Here is a 19,204-nt window from a genome sequence, read left to right as displayed (position 1 = left end):
CCTTAATTGCAAACATATGATGGGTATGAATTTACAAGAACCAAACCAAAGTCCCTCCAGCTCCCGCCCCCCTCATACTTGTCTTTGTGTACACTATATGACGATGCTTTGTCTCAGGTTTCAGTGCTCAGTACACTCTCTGACCCCTGGATGCTGGATGGTGAGTGAGGGTAGCCAGGCCATTTTTACCGCCAACCTACCTTAACCACATCTACTATATCTGGCAGCCCCGGACTGTGTCAGGATGAGTGTGAGGCCAGTGTTAAAGGGGCAATACACACAAAATGTTTTTTACTTTTCCCCTGTGTAATTGTATAGATCAAAGGTCAGACTCTGGAGCAACACGATCTTTTACCCCTCTCCAGTGGCTCCTTGTGGCTTTAACAGAAATCTGTATGGAAATTAATAGTTTTGTTTGTTTGTTTTGTTTGGTTTTTTTTTTTACTTTCATTTATGATTGTTGTGGGCCTACAGTGATTCTCAAATAAAAAGAAAACATATTTCATCAATTAAAATGTGTGTCATCATAGCCTACATCTACAGCTCAGTGCCTTTCCTCTAAACTTTGCTGGTGGCTGGTCGTGAGTCTCCCTGGGCTGGCTATGGATTCCAAATCCAAAAAAAGAAAAGTCTCAGAGGAAAATAGAGAATTTGATAGTTGTAGTTCCAGGCAGATTTCTTTTTCTCTGGCCAAAATCAGCTTTTTGATTGTAAATGTTATAGAACCCTGGCATAGATTCTTTAGAGAATTAGAGACGTGCACAACTAGTTGACTACTCGATTAAACATTTCTACCCTCGCTAGTCTGCACTAGAAATATTAGTTGATTTTTTGGTATTCAGCAGCTGAGAAGAGACAGAAAAGGGGGATAGAGGGGGATGACATGCAGCGAAGGAATTAAACCCAGTCTTTGTACATGGGTCATGCTTTTTTGCCAGGTGGCAGCATTCATATCTAGAAAATGAAAATAAGATTGCCTGTAGACTGGAGCAATGCATAACCATATGAAGAACATAATTAATGGTTTCAAATTGCTCCTAAATATAAGCAATAGTTTTCCTATTCTTCTATATTTCTATTTGACTGCTTTCTGAGATTTTTCTTAAGAATAGTAAACTAGTCTAAATTTAAATTTCCATTTAATCTAGAGGGTTATTATTCATTAAGAACAATCCTGATATTAATACAGGTGATTTTTCTAGCAAAAGTCATATTTTGTGTAATATTAGCTTGAATTTGATTTGATTTAATTTTTAGTATGACATTGCAGATATGTTCACTAGCAGCACACATATTTAGTAATAAAATTGCTACTTTTCCAGAGTTGATTATATGTTTTAAATACTAATACATTAGAGAAACACTTCATTGTGCTATGTAGGAGAACATGAGGTGTGTGTGTGGAAATAATATAGAAAATGAAGAGCTGAATAATGTTTTCTGTCAGGTGGAAGAGCCTCATGATGATCAACTGAAGTCCAGCCAGAGCTCTGAAGGAGTGCCAGGTGCAGAACAAACACTTCAAAAGTACACAGAAATGATATATATGAATATTTATTCCCTGTAGCCTTAGACTAATTACAGAGGTGAAACCCACTAACTCGCGAATTTGAAGACACTTGGCTGTTTTTGACTATTTTGGATGTCTGTTGAAGCAGTTACGTGTGTATTACCGGCATCAATAGTAAACAGACAACAATATTTCAACTGGACAGTTCCACTATGCTCAGTGGTGAGTTGTGAATGTGTGGAGATTGGCCTGAACTGATTGGCTGTTACATTCCCTGCCTGAATTATGATCCCACTCTGGGTCTGGTCTCTGGTCAGTAATGACATGCTGGGAGCGCCGCAACTTGAGCTGCATGTGGGTACAGCCAGCTCCCCGGCACCCCTGGGCTCACCAGACCCTCACTTTGGAGAGCGACCCCGGCCTAATCAGGTCAATCATGGCTGACCACATGTGAAAGATGGGCCTGCCTACTGCCATGCCAATTACTGCCACTCAGGAGTGAGCCCGGCGACAGGGCCACAGATTTTACCAATCAAAGCCATCCATCCACCTGGACGGACGGGCAGGAGTAGCCACAGGCAGTCAGTGCTGGGGTGGTGTCGTAGCTGCAGTATTTGATGGTGGGGAGGAGGAAGCAGCCCGACATCGCTGCTCAGGTAGTGTGCCACAGCTCCCAGAATGCCTCACTCCCTGCAGGGATGGGGGCAGCCTTAAGTGATCCAAATATAGGCAGAAAGGTCAGCACTAGTCCAGGAATTCACTCAACGTAGCCTCTCCTCTCGCCTCTGTCTTTATATGCCCTCCACGTGCCAGCAACCCAAACACCGGTATGTTGTCGTCGGTATCTATGGAGACCAATCTCTCTCGCCAGTGCACGCAGGAAATCATGTTGTGGAGGAGGGAGCGAGGATGGGAGGGGTAAACACCAACACTAAACAAAGCAGATGGCTGAGTGTCAGTTAAAAAGGAAAGCGAGACATCAACAACCACGCTTTCCCTGTCGCCAGCAATTACGCAGTAATTGTGTCTGAAATTCAATGAAAAACAAAATGGCAGGCTTTGTAAGGTCATGGTGGATGAAAAGAAAAAGTGAGAAAGAAGAGAAAAAGCAGGAGAGCAGAAGCACCGAGAGAGAAAGAGAGGGGGAGAGCAAAACTGAAAGTCTCAAAATCAGCTTGGCCAAGAAAGATCCATGAGGCAAAAAACAGCATCTGTCATTTTATCTGTGATGGGCGCTCGGAGGCATTATGTCATATGACATATCCATCGTACAGAGCGCGCAGGGATACTTCGATACATCTCTTCAGACATTTGACTTGTTTGGAGCGGGGGACAGAGAGAAAAACAGAGAGAGAGGGAGAGGAGTGGATAGAACCTGAGGAGAGGAGAGGAGAGGAGAGGAGAGGAGAGGAGAGGAGAGGAGAGGAGAGGAGAGGAGAGGAGAGGCTTGTCTGTAATAAGGCCTCTTTGCTGGCTCTGGTCTTCAGCCACATTGTGTTGACATACATGACAATGTGCCAATGGGCCAGACACATTATTTTACACCATTTCACCCTGCTATGGTTTCCCACACACACATGTTCACGCACACAGGGCACAAACAGAGAGCCTGGGTGTGCTCGTGTAGCTGGCAATTAGTATAATGGAGTGCAGTCCGTGGAAAACAACACAATAGAAAATAAGAAAGACTAAAGGAAAAAGAGAAATACATGGCAAATTTCACCCGTGCTCAGCCTGAGACGGGAAACAGACCAAAAACTGAAATTTCAATGATTCCTTGTGTACATAACCTTCACGTAAGATTTATAAATGCTCCAACCATTTGTCAAGAGTACTGTAGACTTCATACAAGCAAATTTAATAAGGTTATTTATAAATAATGGATTATTAGGAGGTTATCCACAACAAATATTACAAAGGATTAAACTAGTGTTATTCTGTATTTTTCTTATAGGGGACTGTAGTTTTTCACAAAAATGATTCAAACAGGGAGTAAGTATGTTTGTTGGCAACTAGGAATGTCAGTGGTTAACCATTAATCGGTTAACCTCTGTGATTATTTTTGACTGGTTACACATGCCGGTATATAGGTTAATTTATATACACACTCCACTAACAGCTTTGCTAGCTGTTAGCAGAGTCACATGGACCACCATGTTTGGACACCGTATCCATTGTTTAATGTATCTGTGATACTCAGAGGTGCAGAGAAAATCTAAATTTATTTAACAGGAGGACAAAGTCAGCAGGTCACACTTTCATGTTCTCAGATCTCCAATGTCCAGCCACTTCAAGCTAGAGAGAGAACTAAAATTAATTCTAATTTTGCTAAATTTACTTTTGATTAATAATGTATGTTTTCACCCTCTCTTTCTGACTCTCTCTCTCTGCTTTTGACTGCCTGTCTCCAATTGTGCAGCCGCAGCAGCGATGCTTGTAGGTGTCTTGAGGAATTTACATTCGGTCCTTTATTGTCTGAGAGAGAAAAGGGGGGTGGGTGGGTGGGATGGAAGCGGTGGTGGGGTTCTTGCTGATCTGTGGCTTTGAACCCTGAGTGGCACCTGTGCCTTGATGCCGGAGCCAATATTGGATTTGGCCCAGGTCACACCTCAGGGCGGTGGGTTAATGGCCCACTTTGCCAGGCACACAGAGCTGCTCGGCCCCGCTCTGGCCAAGGTGCTGTCTCAGCACTCCACTCCTCACAGCAGAAGTTGCAGACTGCTCGGTAAGAGAACACACACACAGACACACACACACATGTATTGTATGTACCAGTATGTGACGACACCCTGGCAAACATACTGTGTTAACTAAAACTGGTGGAAAGACATTGCTCAGCATTCATGTTGCAGGATAAAGACTACTTGCCCGATGTTGGTTGAGAAACAGATAAGCTGTTCATGATGCAACATTACTCTTTTGTTGTTATTACTTTGATGCTGAAAAATCCGTTTAAACTCTGATGTCTGCGCTTCAGGCAAGGAGGACATATATAGCACAACAGAGACAGACTGTTGACAAGCTAAACAAAGAAGTGGAGCAAAAGCTGAACCAGGTGGTGTTTTTTAAAAGTTGAAGCCAGGGTGGAAATTAACAGCAGCCACGAGTAGAATGATGACTTTTGTCTATGATGCTGGTCACTGTGGCAGGTGGTCAGCCATGATTTTGTGTTCCAGTTGTATTGTGTCCATATGCCTATGCTCAGTTTCAAGCTCATACTGGATTAGTTTTACAAGCTTTCATGTTCAAAAAACATTTTTCTTATGCTGGCCGTAGATACAGCAGCTCTATTCACCCTCCGTTAGAAACACTACAGGCAGCTAGGGAAGGACTAGACCTGACCCAGCTAAAGCAGTCTATGGATATAGAAGGGAGCAGTCATATTAGCTAACTCTTTCCGGACTGAGAACTCCGAGTGAACACGGCTGGACCAAAACCAAAACAGCCTCAGAGACCAATAGAGGCCAGTTTTGACTGCTCATCAAAACAGGGGAGGAAACTGAGGTGGTTGTCTTGTTGGGTTGGGCTCCTGGCATCCCAGGGCTGAGTCCCAGCCCACCAAGCTAACAGAAGTTCTAGGTTAGCCAAGCGACTTTAGCAACAAGTAAAGCTATCTTTCCATCAGGAACTCTCTAAATGACATCGGTGCTGTATTCCCCGTAGGTCTCAGAGGCTGTGCTTGTCCTGGTGACCGGTCATGTTCGCTGGGAGACTATTGCAGCTAGCGGCCACGATTAGCTAGATGTGCAATAGTGAAGATGTGCTTTTGTACTGTGAGGCCCCCCAAAACACTCCAGTCTGCTCCAGTGAATGGATGTATTATCCTTTCATGCTCCGATGGCGTCATAAGTGAGAAAGTGTTTCACAGTACACAAATTTAGTGTATGTCCCTGAGTGCAGCATGAGTCCTCAACAGTTTTGAATCATTTTCCAGGAAAAGATAAACTCTAAAATACCATCAAAAATACAACAGAATATCCACAAAACAACTTGTTGTCATTGTTGACAAAAAACACTTAAAGATTGATTTTGACTTTATGGAAACCTTAAAGCCCCAAACCCATTCCAAATTTTGTTCCAAACTAGCTGTCCACAACGCAAAGGTGTTACATAGTGATGTCACTAAGTAACGGAACAAAGAGTAAATTACTATCAAGGCTTATCAGGCAGTTTAGAGTGTTTTCTTTAGGAGTGAGGTACTCCCTTTGGCATGGACTTTGGCCTTTGTGACTTGTCAGACCAGTTACATGAGCAAAAAGCTATATTACACATTAAAACTAAAGTGGTGTGCAGATATTAAGGTTCTCCTGCTGGGCCTCCCCTCATCAGTACCTGGCTTACAAACTGGTTTACATGCTGGCCGACCGGAGGATTCACCGATTTGCTGACTGACTGACGGACTCACTGAAGAACTGGCTGTTTGGCAGACTGGCTGAAGGCCTGACTGACTCACTGACTGGCTGACTAATTTACTGACTGAAGGACTGACTGACTGCCTGGTTGACTGACTATGTGCCAGGAAGCAAAGCTTTCCCACATGTTCTCCTCCACGCCGCATTTCAGCTGGGGAACGCTGCTTCGTCCCCTTCACAGTGTTTACAGTGCGGAGCCCAGCCGTGGGAGTGCAGCCCCGCTTCATCTCCACACTCGGCCTGAAACGCCTCTCCTACGGCCGCCATTAATCAGCAACAGAGACTTTCTCTCTCCCTCTCTCGCTTCTCCTTTTTCTCGCTCCTCGACGCCCACAGACATGCTGGATGAGGCCATTTTGAAAGAGTTAACAGATGTCGGCTGATTTGCCCGGGGCTTTCTGACATTGCCCGAGTGATGTATTTGATGTGGAGTTTATTCAGCTCTAATAAACGTATAAAGAATTAGAATAATAATTCACAGATGTACATACCCAGATTATATGCTGGAGCCTCTCTTTGAAGCAGACAAGGCAGCCAAGATTAACAGAACCAGGGGAGAGGATGAAAAGGGCTTTTGGTTCAGCCCACTGATAATCACAGAGGTCAGGATGGACTAATACCACAGCTTTATGTTCATGCACCGACACAGACGGCCTTTGTTCCTGTCACAGGTTGCTTTTTGGTGAAAAGCATGAACAACAGGCAGCCATTGTCACTATGTTTTTTTTTAAAAAGGAGCAGAGGGAAACACATTTGCTATATCTGTCTTTTCTTGCCTCACACATGCTTCTGCTAATTTGTCATTTTGTGTACAGCAGGAAGAAAAACGGGAAAAATACAAAGGGATAAAGAGTGAGGTCTAGCATTCTGATCATGGCACAAAAAAATGAGGGAATTACTTTCAAAACAAACAACTTCCATTTGCTTCACAGCTAAAGAACAACAAATCTCAAAAATGGCCAGTTGCAGAGCATCTTAATACCCACATAAACCATAAAAACAGCTACACAGCTCCATGGCAATGCATAGCAACCGTGCAGAATTTCAGTCAAGGAGAAAGAAGGCAAAAAAACACCTTATTACTTCTAACTCCTGCAAGCCATTTTGGTCTCCAAAGGTTTTAGAGCGCCGCAGGCCATGTGTCTGCAGTGTTTCGGGAAATGACTTGCCTTCGCACGAACACTGCTATGTTCTGCAGCACTGCTGCCCCCAGCATCCCCGCTCAATTTCTGTTTAACCCCTTCCTGCCTTCCCTCACACTGACTCACTGCAACAGAGAGCTCACACCCAGCACAATACTGTCACATTGTTCAGCCTCCCACAAACCAAGGCAAATCAGACCAGCTTTTTCATGAGCTAACACATTAACTCCACGTCTAATTTGGCTACTTAAGCATGTGATGGCTCTTAACAAACATGGTGCAGGAGAGGCGTAAGGTTATGTGGGGCAGAGAAGGATGGAGCAAAAAAGCCCCTTCACCATTCCACTTGATCTACTACAATGTGCGACACAGTTTGCACACTTGAGTGTGTATCAACGGTGGATTAAATCTGCAAACTCGTTGACACAACACATAATTAAAACATCTTGCTCGAGGTCAGGAATTTTCTAATTAGTAGTGTACTGACAAAGCTGCAATTCCATCGCCCTGAGTTTCAAAGTCCACAGGTTACTGCTAAGATGAAAGCCGACCCTGGAGCACAATTCTGCAGGGCTGCTCATACAATTCCTCAGAAGACAGTCACAGGGTCACCAAGCTAAACAGTGTGCTGCACCCGGAACCTCGCTTCCAAACAAAGAACTTCAAACTTTGCTGCCTGGAAACACAATCTTGGCTCTTTCTCCCCCCTCTTCTCTTCTCTCTCTTTCTTTTCAACCTGAGAGAAACAAAAGATTGTGTGAAGGCAACCAGATGAAGAAACCATAACATTGTTTTTAATCTATTTAATTAAAATGCTCTAAGCCTGGCTAGCTGAATAACTTGTTAAATAGTACAAAGGCTTTATTAGCTGGGTCTTTGTTGCTTAAGTTGGCAACACTATATAGGATAGAGGGGTAAAAACATATATACTCACATAGAAATGACTAGAATGTCAAGCACAAGCAGCTAATATAACAACAGTCAAGATAATTTTGTTGTTGTTGTGATTTAGACATCAGTTTTATTTGTCTGAAGATCATAATCCAATCAATAATCCACCAAATGATGTGTTCAGTGACTCTCATATCTGTTGTTTTCTAAAGAGAGAGCAAAAGTAAGTGAGAAATAGCTAACAGCTTGCCTGATAACCTGGACAATTAACGCAGGCCAAGTATCTTTGGCTACATAAAGTATCAGAAGTAGAACTTTTTCAACATTAAATATTCAAGGCGTTTCATATATAAAATGAACCCAATTAGAGTTAAAATAGGAGAAGTGTAATGAGTCTCAAGTCAGAATGCTTGTCTTCAGAACTATTCGCTAATGAGCCCTTGTTGGTTTTGCAGACTTTACTTTCAATGGTGTGGCACTGTCATTTCTGCTGGTTTTTAATTTTTAATTCAAGTTGAATGAGAGGGTGGTGACTGAGTTAATAATCAAGGCACCGGGGTGTTTTGCAGCCGATGGATAGCTGGGAGAAGTTGCCAAATGAGGCTTGTGGTCCGCCCTTTGATGTCTTTGCGTAACGTTCCAAATAGGAACAACCAGTTAACAAAAGCCTATCAGTTCAGAGTGGTATCGAACATAAATGACCACACTAAGGGGAACGCATCCTGCAAATGGCCTAATTAGGGAAAAGAGTAGGCTAGCAAAATAGCATGGCACGGAATAACACAGACACTGACTTGAGAATGAGATGAGAGACCAAGAGGCAGCGTGACGGATCCTGCCGCTCTGCAGACATGTGCTGTATGCCGAACTGTCAGTCTTCACATAAATCCTCATATGAGCAGTGAGACATTTCACTTACAAGAAAAGGAACGCACCAAGGGGCCCACAGTAGATATGCAGATGGAGGAGATTAGAAAGCACATTTACGGCGGAGGTTCACACTATGAAATGGTCCTTGATCTCAAATTGACATAAATGGGGCCATTTTTGACATCATTTAGCCATCACAAGGCTCAGTTCCAGCGCCGCTGTCACTGGTCCCCGTGCACCTGATGTGACGCCTGCTAAGTATGAGAGGCAGGAGCACGGCTGTCTGAAGAGCAGGTCTGATTAAAATCCAGGCTCTTTTGGGGAAAGAGTGGAGCTTCATGTTTTATATAGATGGCCCAGAAAGACGAACTGAAACTTTACTGGAGGATTCTTTTTTTTGTAGAGTGTCTCTGTGAACATTTGTGACCCCAAGTGACATTGTTTTCATCCAACAAGCTGTCAGGGTGAGAAGCTCACAGAGATTTTATAGTTACTCAGAAAAAAAACATTTCCTTTACCATTTTAGACATTTGGATATGTCAATTCAACTTTAATATGAATATACTACTCATACTGCTGCTTTTTCTGCTAATAAACATGAGATATTAGCAGGGATTAACAATAAGGATGGCCCACTTGAATTAAAATGTCACGTTCAGCTAGTAAATCTCAACTCACTTGCCTGACCCAACAGATGGTAAAAAAGAATTATACTATAAACTATTTTGATAATCAATTAACTGATAAAGTCTTTTTTTTTTTCGTGCAAAATGGCAGAAATTCTGTTTTCAGCCTTTCGAATATGGAGACCTCCTGCTTTTCTTTGTTTATCATCTCATTGAACTGAATATCTTTGGGTTTTAGACTGACAAACACTGAGACAGGCATCACCATGGACACCATGAAAAACTAGGATGGACATTTTTAACTATTTTCTGACATTTACAGACATTGCTGCCCAAAATTAAACATGACAATTAACTTAAGCCTTTGTTGTTATTTATTAACTGTTAATAAAACAATTAGTAGAGGGACAAATAAAAACTGACTCTGGGCAAGTAGACTGACCCACCCACTTCCTCAATTGGGTGATTAAAACAACACTGAACCCTTCAGTAGCCGTACTGCACCCTTCTCATCTCTGTCGAGAGTTGCACATGCACAGTGTCTATCGGGCACTTGTACGAAAACGGCGGCAGGTAAGTTAAAGACAAAGTTTAAGTGCCAGCAAGTACTTCAATTATCCTGGACACAGGAGTTTAGTTGGGTGGAGTTAGAGGATGTGGGCAAAACTATGTTCTGCAGTTTGCTGCAAGTTTGAGAGTTAGGCGGATTTCAAAAGCTTGTTAAGTGCTGCAACAAAAGCCGACAGCATCTCGCTTGCATAGAAGCTTAGAAGGCTGCCTGCGACCCCTCTTCAGGGGCCCTACCAGTGCTTGTGGGAAGCATCAACGCCGAGGCAACTCAGGTAATCACAAAACTGATTACCACAGCGTACCCTGTTTCAAAAAACAAGACATTATTTGATAACCCCTAATAAATAAAACAGTTTGTAGTGGGGCAAGAAAAATTCACTTCAGGCAAGTAGATTTCTGGCCCACTTACTCGACTGGGTGAGTGAAAGAAAAAACACTGACAATAGGGGTCGGCAGTATGGCCCTAAAATAATATAACACTATTTCAGAATATTCTCTGATAATGATATTCTTGATGATATAACAAAAATATTTTCGGTTAAGACATTATAATAGCTCTTGAGCCCTCCTCACGAGATTTCTGGCTCTCCTCGTACTCAGCCGGGTGCTTCTGTCTGAGGTGGTAAAACTAGTTTGTTGTATTGCCTCTCTCACGGTTACAGTCATCTTGCACTTCTTCCATATTACCATGGTTTATTGTACATCTGATCTTTTGTAGCCAAACCACTTCCTCTTTTGAGAACTAATTTCTCCACTGTATTATTGCCATTATCATGATGTTAAGATTTTTTTTATCATGTCAAATATTATAACAATATCTTGTTAATAATACGATATGGTAAACCCCTATGTCTAACTCTGAGAACGTAATAATAGATTTGGCATCACAATGTCAAAATTAAAATCATATAATAAACTGTCAGTTAGCAGTGTGTGTGCAGTGTGTGTGTGTGTGGGGGGGGGTGTAATAATGGCAAGCAGCATCCTACAATTTGGACTGAGTTAAGGAGTTCCTCATTACAGTTTTTCTGGCACTTTCCTGCAGGCCTCATTCCTCCCATCAGGTTCCTCTTCCACAGGCCCACAAGGCTTCCTTCCTACCTGCACAGCATTTTGGCAACCTGCTTTATTATGCCGCATACAACAGCATCATTTTCCAGGCAGCTGTGTGTGTATATGTGTGTGTGTGTGTGTGTATAATGCTTATCTACATATTGACTTGGTTTAAATCCACACCCTTGTCTGCCATAATAATTACACATCTTGTAAAAGGAAGTACTCAATTCTTCCTGCACCTGAGGCGGGCAGCTGCAGGAGTTGCCCATCGGCGCCCAGCAAACACACCTCCGGCGCTGCCTGGTATCCAAACAGCTTCAGCACACACCCACAGCCATTGCCTTCCATGGTGTAATGGCGGCTTTCTATTAAGACTCCAACTGAACAGAAGAAAGCGCCAACGCAAGCACAGTTAAATGTGTTTTCTATGTATTGCAGGAACAGAGCGGCCGGGATAGGTCGGACAGGTAATAAAGTCAGCAGGAGCCTGTTTTATAGTTGTCAACGAGTCAGACCACACACACACACACACACACACACCACAATATACACACACACAACCACACAACAAAGCAGTGGTGTGTAGTGACACAAGCCAGCCCAGGAGGAGTGTTTATATCTTGTGGCTCTCTGGACCTTGTTTTGTGTGTATATAAAAATCGCTCCAAAAGGCCAGGCAGGTCTTTTCCTGCCAAAACCACATCTACTGCTCAGTACTGCCGTAACATGTAATCAGAACACTGATGTGGGTGATACAGGCCATATTATCCAGCTATTCACAACTCTCCCAAAGTTCTATCAGTGGAGGGCGTTCATTAGTCCAACAAATACATAATTTATGCAATCTAAAAAATACATGTGATCATGAATCAAAGTGGGAATGAGAGACACAGAAACATTGAAGTTCTCTGGTGATGCCAATTCTTTGTTTCGGGAAAAGTGAATAGAGGTCAAGCGCTGGGCAGCTGCCCTACCAAACATGGCCAACCGCAACATCGCTGTTCTGCTGCTCAGAGGCCAGAGTGAAGCTGGACCTGGTGACACTCCGCTCCAAAATAGCAGCACTCCGTTTCTCTCTCAGAGTACATGTTCAGAGACAGTTGTTTCCTCTGTTATCCATGTATTGGTTTAGTACATTGAACAACAGGCACGTCACATCCAAGCTACTGTTTAATTGTACTAAATATACAACAGGGTCAGTGTTCTTTTGTAAACAGAGGCCCACATGTGATTATTAGAAAATTAAATCCCAGAGAAATAAATGAGAGAAGAAAAAAAGACAGGAAGGAGAAAAAAATAAACTGACATGATTTCACTGCACTTTCAGCTCAGTGCCTGTCAGTGCCTGCCCTTAAACATTCAAATTTAATGTACAGTACTGCAGTGTACTTTCACTGTATTCAGGGTCATATTTCCTCACCACACACGTTGAAGCTTTTACTGGGACAGGTTTGTCACCCTCATCACTTCTGTGTTTCAAAAACAGATCTATTTTATTTCATGAGGGAGTGTTAGCTAGCCAACAGCAACAAAACACGTTTGTCTCTGATGTGGTGATATTCAAACATAATTGGTCATTGAAAGTATGCATTTGAATTTGATGCTTTTTTAAATTTATGTCAGTTCATGAGCACATTTAGATATAAAAATAATTAGTTTGAAAAATAAAAAAAATTCATTTGTCAGTATCGCTGCCTCCAATGCCTGGTAGATGGCGCTCTGAGGTGACCAGTGGTTGAGAATGGCTGCAATCGGAAATCATGTATATGGATTATTTATTATTATGGGTGGCATATAAGTATTACAATTCTTTTTTTATGATTCCTGAATTGATTTTATTAATTGTGGCGTCATATTTTTATACATATAAATAACTAAGGCTTAGTCTGTTAGCTTAATGCTAAAACAAAATGAGATTTACCATCCACTAACACATGAAAGGACAACAGCATTGCGATTGCAGTCAAAATTCCCAGTGAGTTTAAAAATACAGTCAGGGGCTCCATTAATTTTGGACTAACATCTTACTTCATTATTTTCTTATGGCACTAGCTAGCTGAACAAAAGAGCTAAATCTAGCAGTATTTTACTTACAACTTTTATATGCAGCATAGCAATGATCGTGCTGAAATAAACTTTTTTTTTTTTTACTTTGGTTGCACATTTTTATAAGTGGAAAATGCAAGAATCACTTTAGGCCTACAAAAATAAATAAAAATTGCACTGTTGTAAAAAAAACTGTTAGGCTGTTCGTTTTCATGTAATTTATTGTCAAAGCTACAGGGAGCCACTGGAGATGGGCAGGCGGCTGACCTCCAGTCTAATGTTAATACAGCAAACAAAAATTGCAATAAATTGTAATATCTCAATACATATCAAATCGGCACCCACGTATCGTGATTATATTGAATCAGGAGATAAGCACATCTTCCAGCCTTAGATTTTAGGGGGACTTGTGTGGCCCATTTCAGCAAACACGCCTGCTAACTGACAAGAACAACACACTGCTGGGAGCACACAACATTTACAGCATCTACAGCAGCGCTGGAGCCAATAGCCTTTATCCTCTCTCCATTCAGGACTGGTAATATTCATGTGCATGGTGATGTCTGAATTCTGCTGAGATTATTTGTCAAAAACGCCTGAATTTCACAGTTAATTGGCCTCCCTAATTAGCACAGGATGTCTAATTCCCTTTGCAGTCAGTGTGCTAAATGGTAAAGCTTTAGCAAGCGGATGCCATTCCTTTTTCTTTTGAGCAGAGAGACTCCCCGTGCAAGCCAGGCTACACTGTACATTACACACTCAATGATCGATTCTAAATCTTAATTAGGGAAACGACAAACAAGCAAGGGGACTTAATGAACTGTGTACCTTGTCAAACAGCTGGCTGATTATATTTATTGAGATATATGTTAAATTTAATGATTTGGGCAATTAACTGTAGACCCCTCTGTAATCTCTGAGGGACATAAAGGGGCCAGGGAGGCGAGCACTGGGGCCACAGACCTAATGGAAAGCAGCTGATAAATATTTGCCATCCCCAGAGTGCTGGAACAGGCATCAGTGGCTCAGAAGACCACGTGCGTCAGAAATAAAGATATACAAATTTCACTCCCTCATGTGCTTCAATCCCAGACATTTAAGGTTCTGGGCTTACACTGCCCTGACGCTGTAATAAGACATGTTTCAGACACTCTCTGCTTTGCTGGGACCTCGTACCATTAATGATCTGAGATGCTCCAAAAAAACAATACAGAAACATAACAAAAGATATCTAAAAGTGGGCACAGTCTTTATTATCAGTGTCTTTTTTTCATGGCCATCCATTTCTAACTTTTTTTTCTAAATTGGTCAAATGGAAAGCAGTGAAAAGCGAGGAAAAAAAAATTAAGCCGAGCCGAAAAGTGCGACTTGGATTTAATATTTTATAATTGCCAAGGGACATTCTAAGATCAATGAATTTTTGCCCGGGACGCACATCAGAAAGAGATGTACTTCAGTCTTTTTAGGGAACATTGGTCTATTTAATTCCAGTGTCTGATGCATGTGAAATATGCCTTCCATGGCCTCTTTCTTCTTCCCCAGGCACTGCTGCAGGCAGACATTACCACTTTTAATGGGCCGCCATGAGAAGAGGCAAGTCAGCCAATAACCCATCCTCACTAATGGATCGCCTTGTTTGTTCTCTTTCACCATTTTCTGAAGCTAATTTTAGATGTTCTGTTTTTCCGATAAAAGACAAAATAGAGGACAATGTATCACAACAATATTTCAGCACAAAACAATAAAATGAATAGTCCTCAGACTGAAGGGCAGATAAGGACTGTATTATTTCAGCAATTCATTTACATGCACCCTGTCTGTCGAGTGAAGTAGCTGGTGGTTGGTCCAGGTTATAAAGGGGGTAACTGGAGGCCACGACAGGGCCTTTCCCGTGACAGACTCAGAGAAAAAGGTGCATCTGTGCCCTGCAGTAAAAAGCTTAGAGTGGAATAATGGGGGTAGTTAACAGCAGCAGTTTGTAGGGATGGACTGACTTATTTTTGTATTATTCACTCAAGCTGCAATGATTAGTTGATTATTCTATGAGTTATTAATGATTAGGATTAATTTAATCACCTGTAATTATTTTGACAATTGATTAATTGTTTTGAAAAAAATTTCAAGGAAGAAAATGTGAAAGTTTTGTGATTTCAGCTTCTGAAATGTAATTATTTTCTGTTTTCTTTACTCCTCTATGATAGCAAAACTGAATATCTTTGTGTTGTGACCATAACAAGACATTTGAAGGCATCATTTTTGTAAACCAATGGCACTTTGCATTCACTCAAAAATATAATTTCCAACTTTACATTGTTGTACAATTTCTTTGTCAGGGTTCACTTACAGCCCAGCTGGTATATAAACAGAGTGATATTATTGGTTTATCACAGCCACATGCTTCTCTACCTGTAGTGGCATACATGCTGTCTGATATGTGCCTATATGAAAACTGTTGAACAGAACATAATGTAGATTGTTTTTATTTGTTAGTCTCATGGGCACTGTTTTATATACATTTGATCCTTTTATGTAAAATTCAGGTCTAATATATACGTATATATTGCTTTACAGTATTTGTGTTTTTTTAATTTATAATTATTTATTTGATACAATTTTGAACAATAAAATGTATTGTTAAACTGTAAAATATACTGCCTTCATTACATATATTTGTCAAAAGTGTTAACTACTTCTGAGGGATCACTGCAAAAAATGTCTCTATGTAAATTTTCTCTACTCTACTGTGTATTATATTCTCTATAAAGAATGTCGACCAATATAAAAATCTACATTTTTTTAACCCCCTAATATTCAAATCTGCCCCAGTAATCCAGGAACAGTAGGGCAATGACATTCCCACATACAGAGACACCAAGGTTGTTAGAGAAGAGAAACAGTCACTGAAAAAGTTTGCATGTTATAAAATCGTGTTTTGACAGAGAAATTGAAAATGCAAACTGCTAGAGATAAGCTGTGATGCAGATGGTGCACCGTTATTCAGCACTGAGTTTTAAGCAAAGAGCAGCTGCTTACAGGACACATAATGTACACCTCACAATGAAAAGTCCTGAATCAGACTGAAAACTCAAACTACTCATCTTTGTGTTAGCATTTCTGCCATCTAGTTGTAGTATTTTGCCTACTCCATACATATTACCACCTCTCCTCCACCCTCCTTGGCATTCTTCTGCCCCCCTACCAGCACCTAATGAAAGATATTTTCCAGCTTTTTCTCCTTTCTTTCCTGAGGCTCAAACCTTGACAGCTGACAATGGAGCTGACATAAAACTTATAGTCAAAGGAAAACAAACTTAAATACATAGCGACAAGGAAAAGCACTGCTCCCTGGTAATGCCACGGTGCTGTTCTGCACAAAGCAATCAGGGTTAAATCTAACAGCATCACAGGAGGTCCCATAAAAAACGACAGTAAGTCACACAAAGACACAGGAGTTTCTTAAGTGAGCCATAACAGAGAGAACTCTCCGGGCTCTCCAGGGCTCCACCATGTAACTTTCAGAGGCTCCGTGTTGACAACTTCATTAGCAGCGCCCGCGCGCTAAAACTCTCAAGTCGTTCAAAAACATTATCACGTGTTCAGACTAAGAATTTGGAGGCCCAGAGTTTCCATCTCCTCCAGGATGGAGGAAACACAAGCGGGCGCAGGATGGCAGAGCATTGATTGAGGCGTTTTCTCTGCCTGTTCCTGTGAGTGGTGAAGGCGTAGGATGAGGCGAGTGGGTTTGCACAGAGCGGTATAGCACAGCATGGGGCCCAGGATGTTAGGCTGTCCCCATGTCCCTGGCCAGCAGGCTAGCTAGAGAGCCAGCCATTATCGGCCCGCCTCCGTAGCAGCGAGGCGGAGAGGGGAAAAAAAAAGGCAGCAAATTTCATTCTTCAGAAATTTAATTATATCAAGATTAACAAGGGAGGTAATTAATTTCTTTAAGATGGGTATCTTTAAAGTGCCTGGGGCTCAACTTTGTTGTCAAAACTGTATATTTAACCATTATTTCAGGGCAAAGTTTTAAAGGCAGAAATGAGGGGGGATCACTACTTTGCCATGAATATGGATATATAGGACGTTCTTATCTAAACAGTGAGATTACAGTGTTAATTCTAATGTGTACAGCTATGTACATATATAAGGCTGATTTATGACGTTTCAAAAATAAAGCACCAAAAACCAGCTGCATCAAATACATTTAAAATAACTGACTAAATTTATAATCACAATAGATTTTTTTTTAAGCTCAGACAGAGACCTCATATTCTCAGCCTGTTAGGGATACGTTGAAATGTTTTGGTGGCATCTCGGCATGCCGCTGAATTTTGTCAAATACACTGCACCCGAATTCAACATCACAGACTGTATGTAGCCGCTAATTGTAGCTGTGGTAGTAGGCCAATCATTGTTCAGTTAAATTGAACACATGCGATGATTGGCTGTGAGAAAACCATATAACAAATAGTAATTTTTTCCAAGATCTGGTTACAAAAACAATATAACGCAGATATAATTTGACTGGAAAAGTTTCAATCCTGGGTACTGGGTTATCTATACTCATTCCTAGAGAACACACTATGGGCCCTATCTTATATGAGGCAGAAAGCTATCTCACACTGGTGCAGTTGCCATTTTTGCCACACCTGCACTTCAATCTGGCTCAGATGGGTGTCCAGGGCACTAAACACAGTAAATGGGTGTATCCTGCTGTACGCCCCGGGTGCAAGCCGTCAAAGGTGGATTTGGACACACCTTAAATAGATTAAATCCATTGCACCTTATGCTTTCAACGTGCGCTTTAGTTCAGCGTAAGCTAGGGCCCTATAAATATATATATACATATATATATATATATATATATACATATATATGTGTGTATTTTATTTTTTATTTTTTTTTTAAGTATTTACATCAGCTCCATCCCATTTAGGTGTCTACAGGTTTGCTGACTCACTAGAAAATGTAACCCAATTGACCTATAGGTGGTGGACAGCCCCTGTGTGTACAACTGAGTTACTGATCTTGGGGGCCCGTTCCACAAATGGAGACATTAAAGCCGATGATACTGAGACAAGTTGACAGTTATGATATATTCAAGACCCACCAGACTATAATGGCTGCTACGGTATCTCTTTTACCCTCTCGTTCTAACATATTCCAATTTAACTGCAGAAAGCAAGATGCAAGATGTCAGATATGTATATATTTTTTATGCCTTACATCTGTGTTACCGTGGAGAAACATCAGTTCAATTTACACACATAAACTGGTTGGGTAACAGAACAGAAACAGTGGAGTGAGCGATTCAGAGATCTCTTAAATACAAACACGCTCAACTCCGTATGTGTAAGTCTTGGGTCTTTTCCATCATGTCCATTCAATTTAAACTTTAAACAGTCTGGAAATGTGTTGTGTGTACACAAAACATTTTAATTGTTCTGTCAAACTAAAGAACAACAACATTCATGATGTAAATAACTATGTTTATAAAGCTGCCCAGTATCTTTATCAGTAAAATCAGTTCTTTTTGCCATGCTAGCTGACATTTTTGGTTCCTAGTTAAACATCTTGACAACTAATGGAAAGATTGCCATAAACTTTGGTATAGAATTTGAATGACTTAAGTGATCTTGACTATTCCTGGCCAGCTGGTTAAGGTTTTCACTTATTCTTTAAAATATTTCAAAATCTACTATATGGATAAGCACAGAATTTGGTACAGACATTCATGGTTTCCAGATGATGAGGCTGGATGACTCTGGTGATCTGACTTTTCCTCAAGCACAACCAGGGGTTGATAGTTTTGGTTTTGAGTGAAATATCTCGACAGCTATTACATGGTTTTCCATATTTTGTGAACATGTCGTCAGGGTGAATTGTCACTTTGGTGATTCTCTGACTTTTGATGTATTGCCAACTTGACTTAAAAATCTTATTTTGACCAATACTTATGCTTTATGATCAAATACATTTTTGACTCAGTGGTGTCGAAACATTGGTCTGTTTGTACTATTAAAGCCTAAACATGAATTAGTGTCCGCCAGTCCAATTTATCCCTCAGGAATACCTGCATAA

At 41.2% G+C, this 19,204-nt stretch overlaps 1 protein-coding gene across 5 annotated transcripts in view; it reads right to left on the bottom strand.

Annotated features, from left to right (window-relative positions):
* The window catches only part of LOC146333220 (transcription initiation factor TFIID subunit 4), a 122,000-nt gene that overhangs the window by 5,099 nt on the left and 97,697 nt on the right, over positions 1–19,204 (bottom strand). Inside the window, exon 15 of one of the 5 annotated variants that reach the window (XM_084720984.1) lies at positions 1,483–2,441. The exons of the other annotated variants lie outside the window; for them this stretch is intronic. Coding sequence (XP_084577110.1) covers positions 2,268–2,441 — 174 coding nt within the window. The 3' untranslated portion in view covers positions 1,483–2,267. Of the gene's footprint in view, positions 1–1,482; positions 2,442–19,204 lie in introns of those variants that run through there. 5 annotated transcript variants of the gene reach the window in all.

The sequence above is a fragment of the Lutjanus erythropterus genome, chromosome 1 (assembly GCF_056507025.1).
Source record: "Lutjanus erythropterus isolate fLutEry1 chromosome 1, fLutEry1.hap2, whole genome shotgun sequence".
NCBI classification, from domain to species: domain Eukaryota; kingdom Metazoa; phylum Chordata; class Actinopteri; order Lutjaniformes; family Lutjanidae; genus Lutjanus; species Lutjanus erythropterus.
Note: the sequence above shows the minus strand (reverse complement) of the source record. Positions and strands in the feature narration are given on the sequence as shown.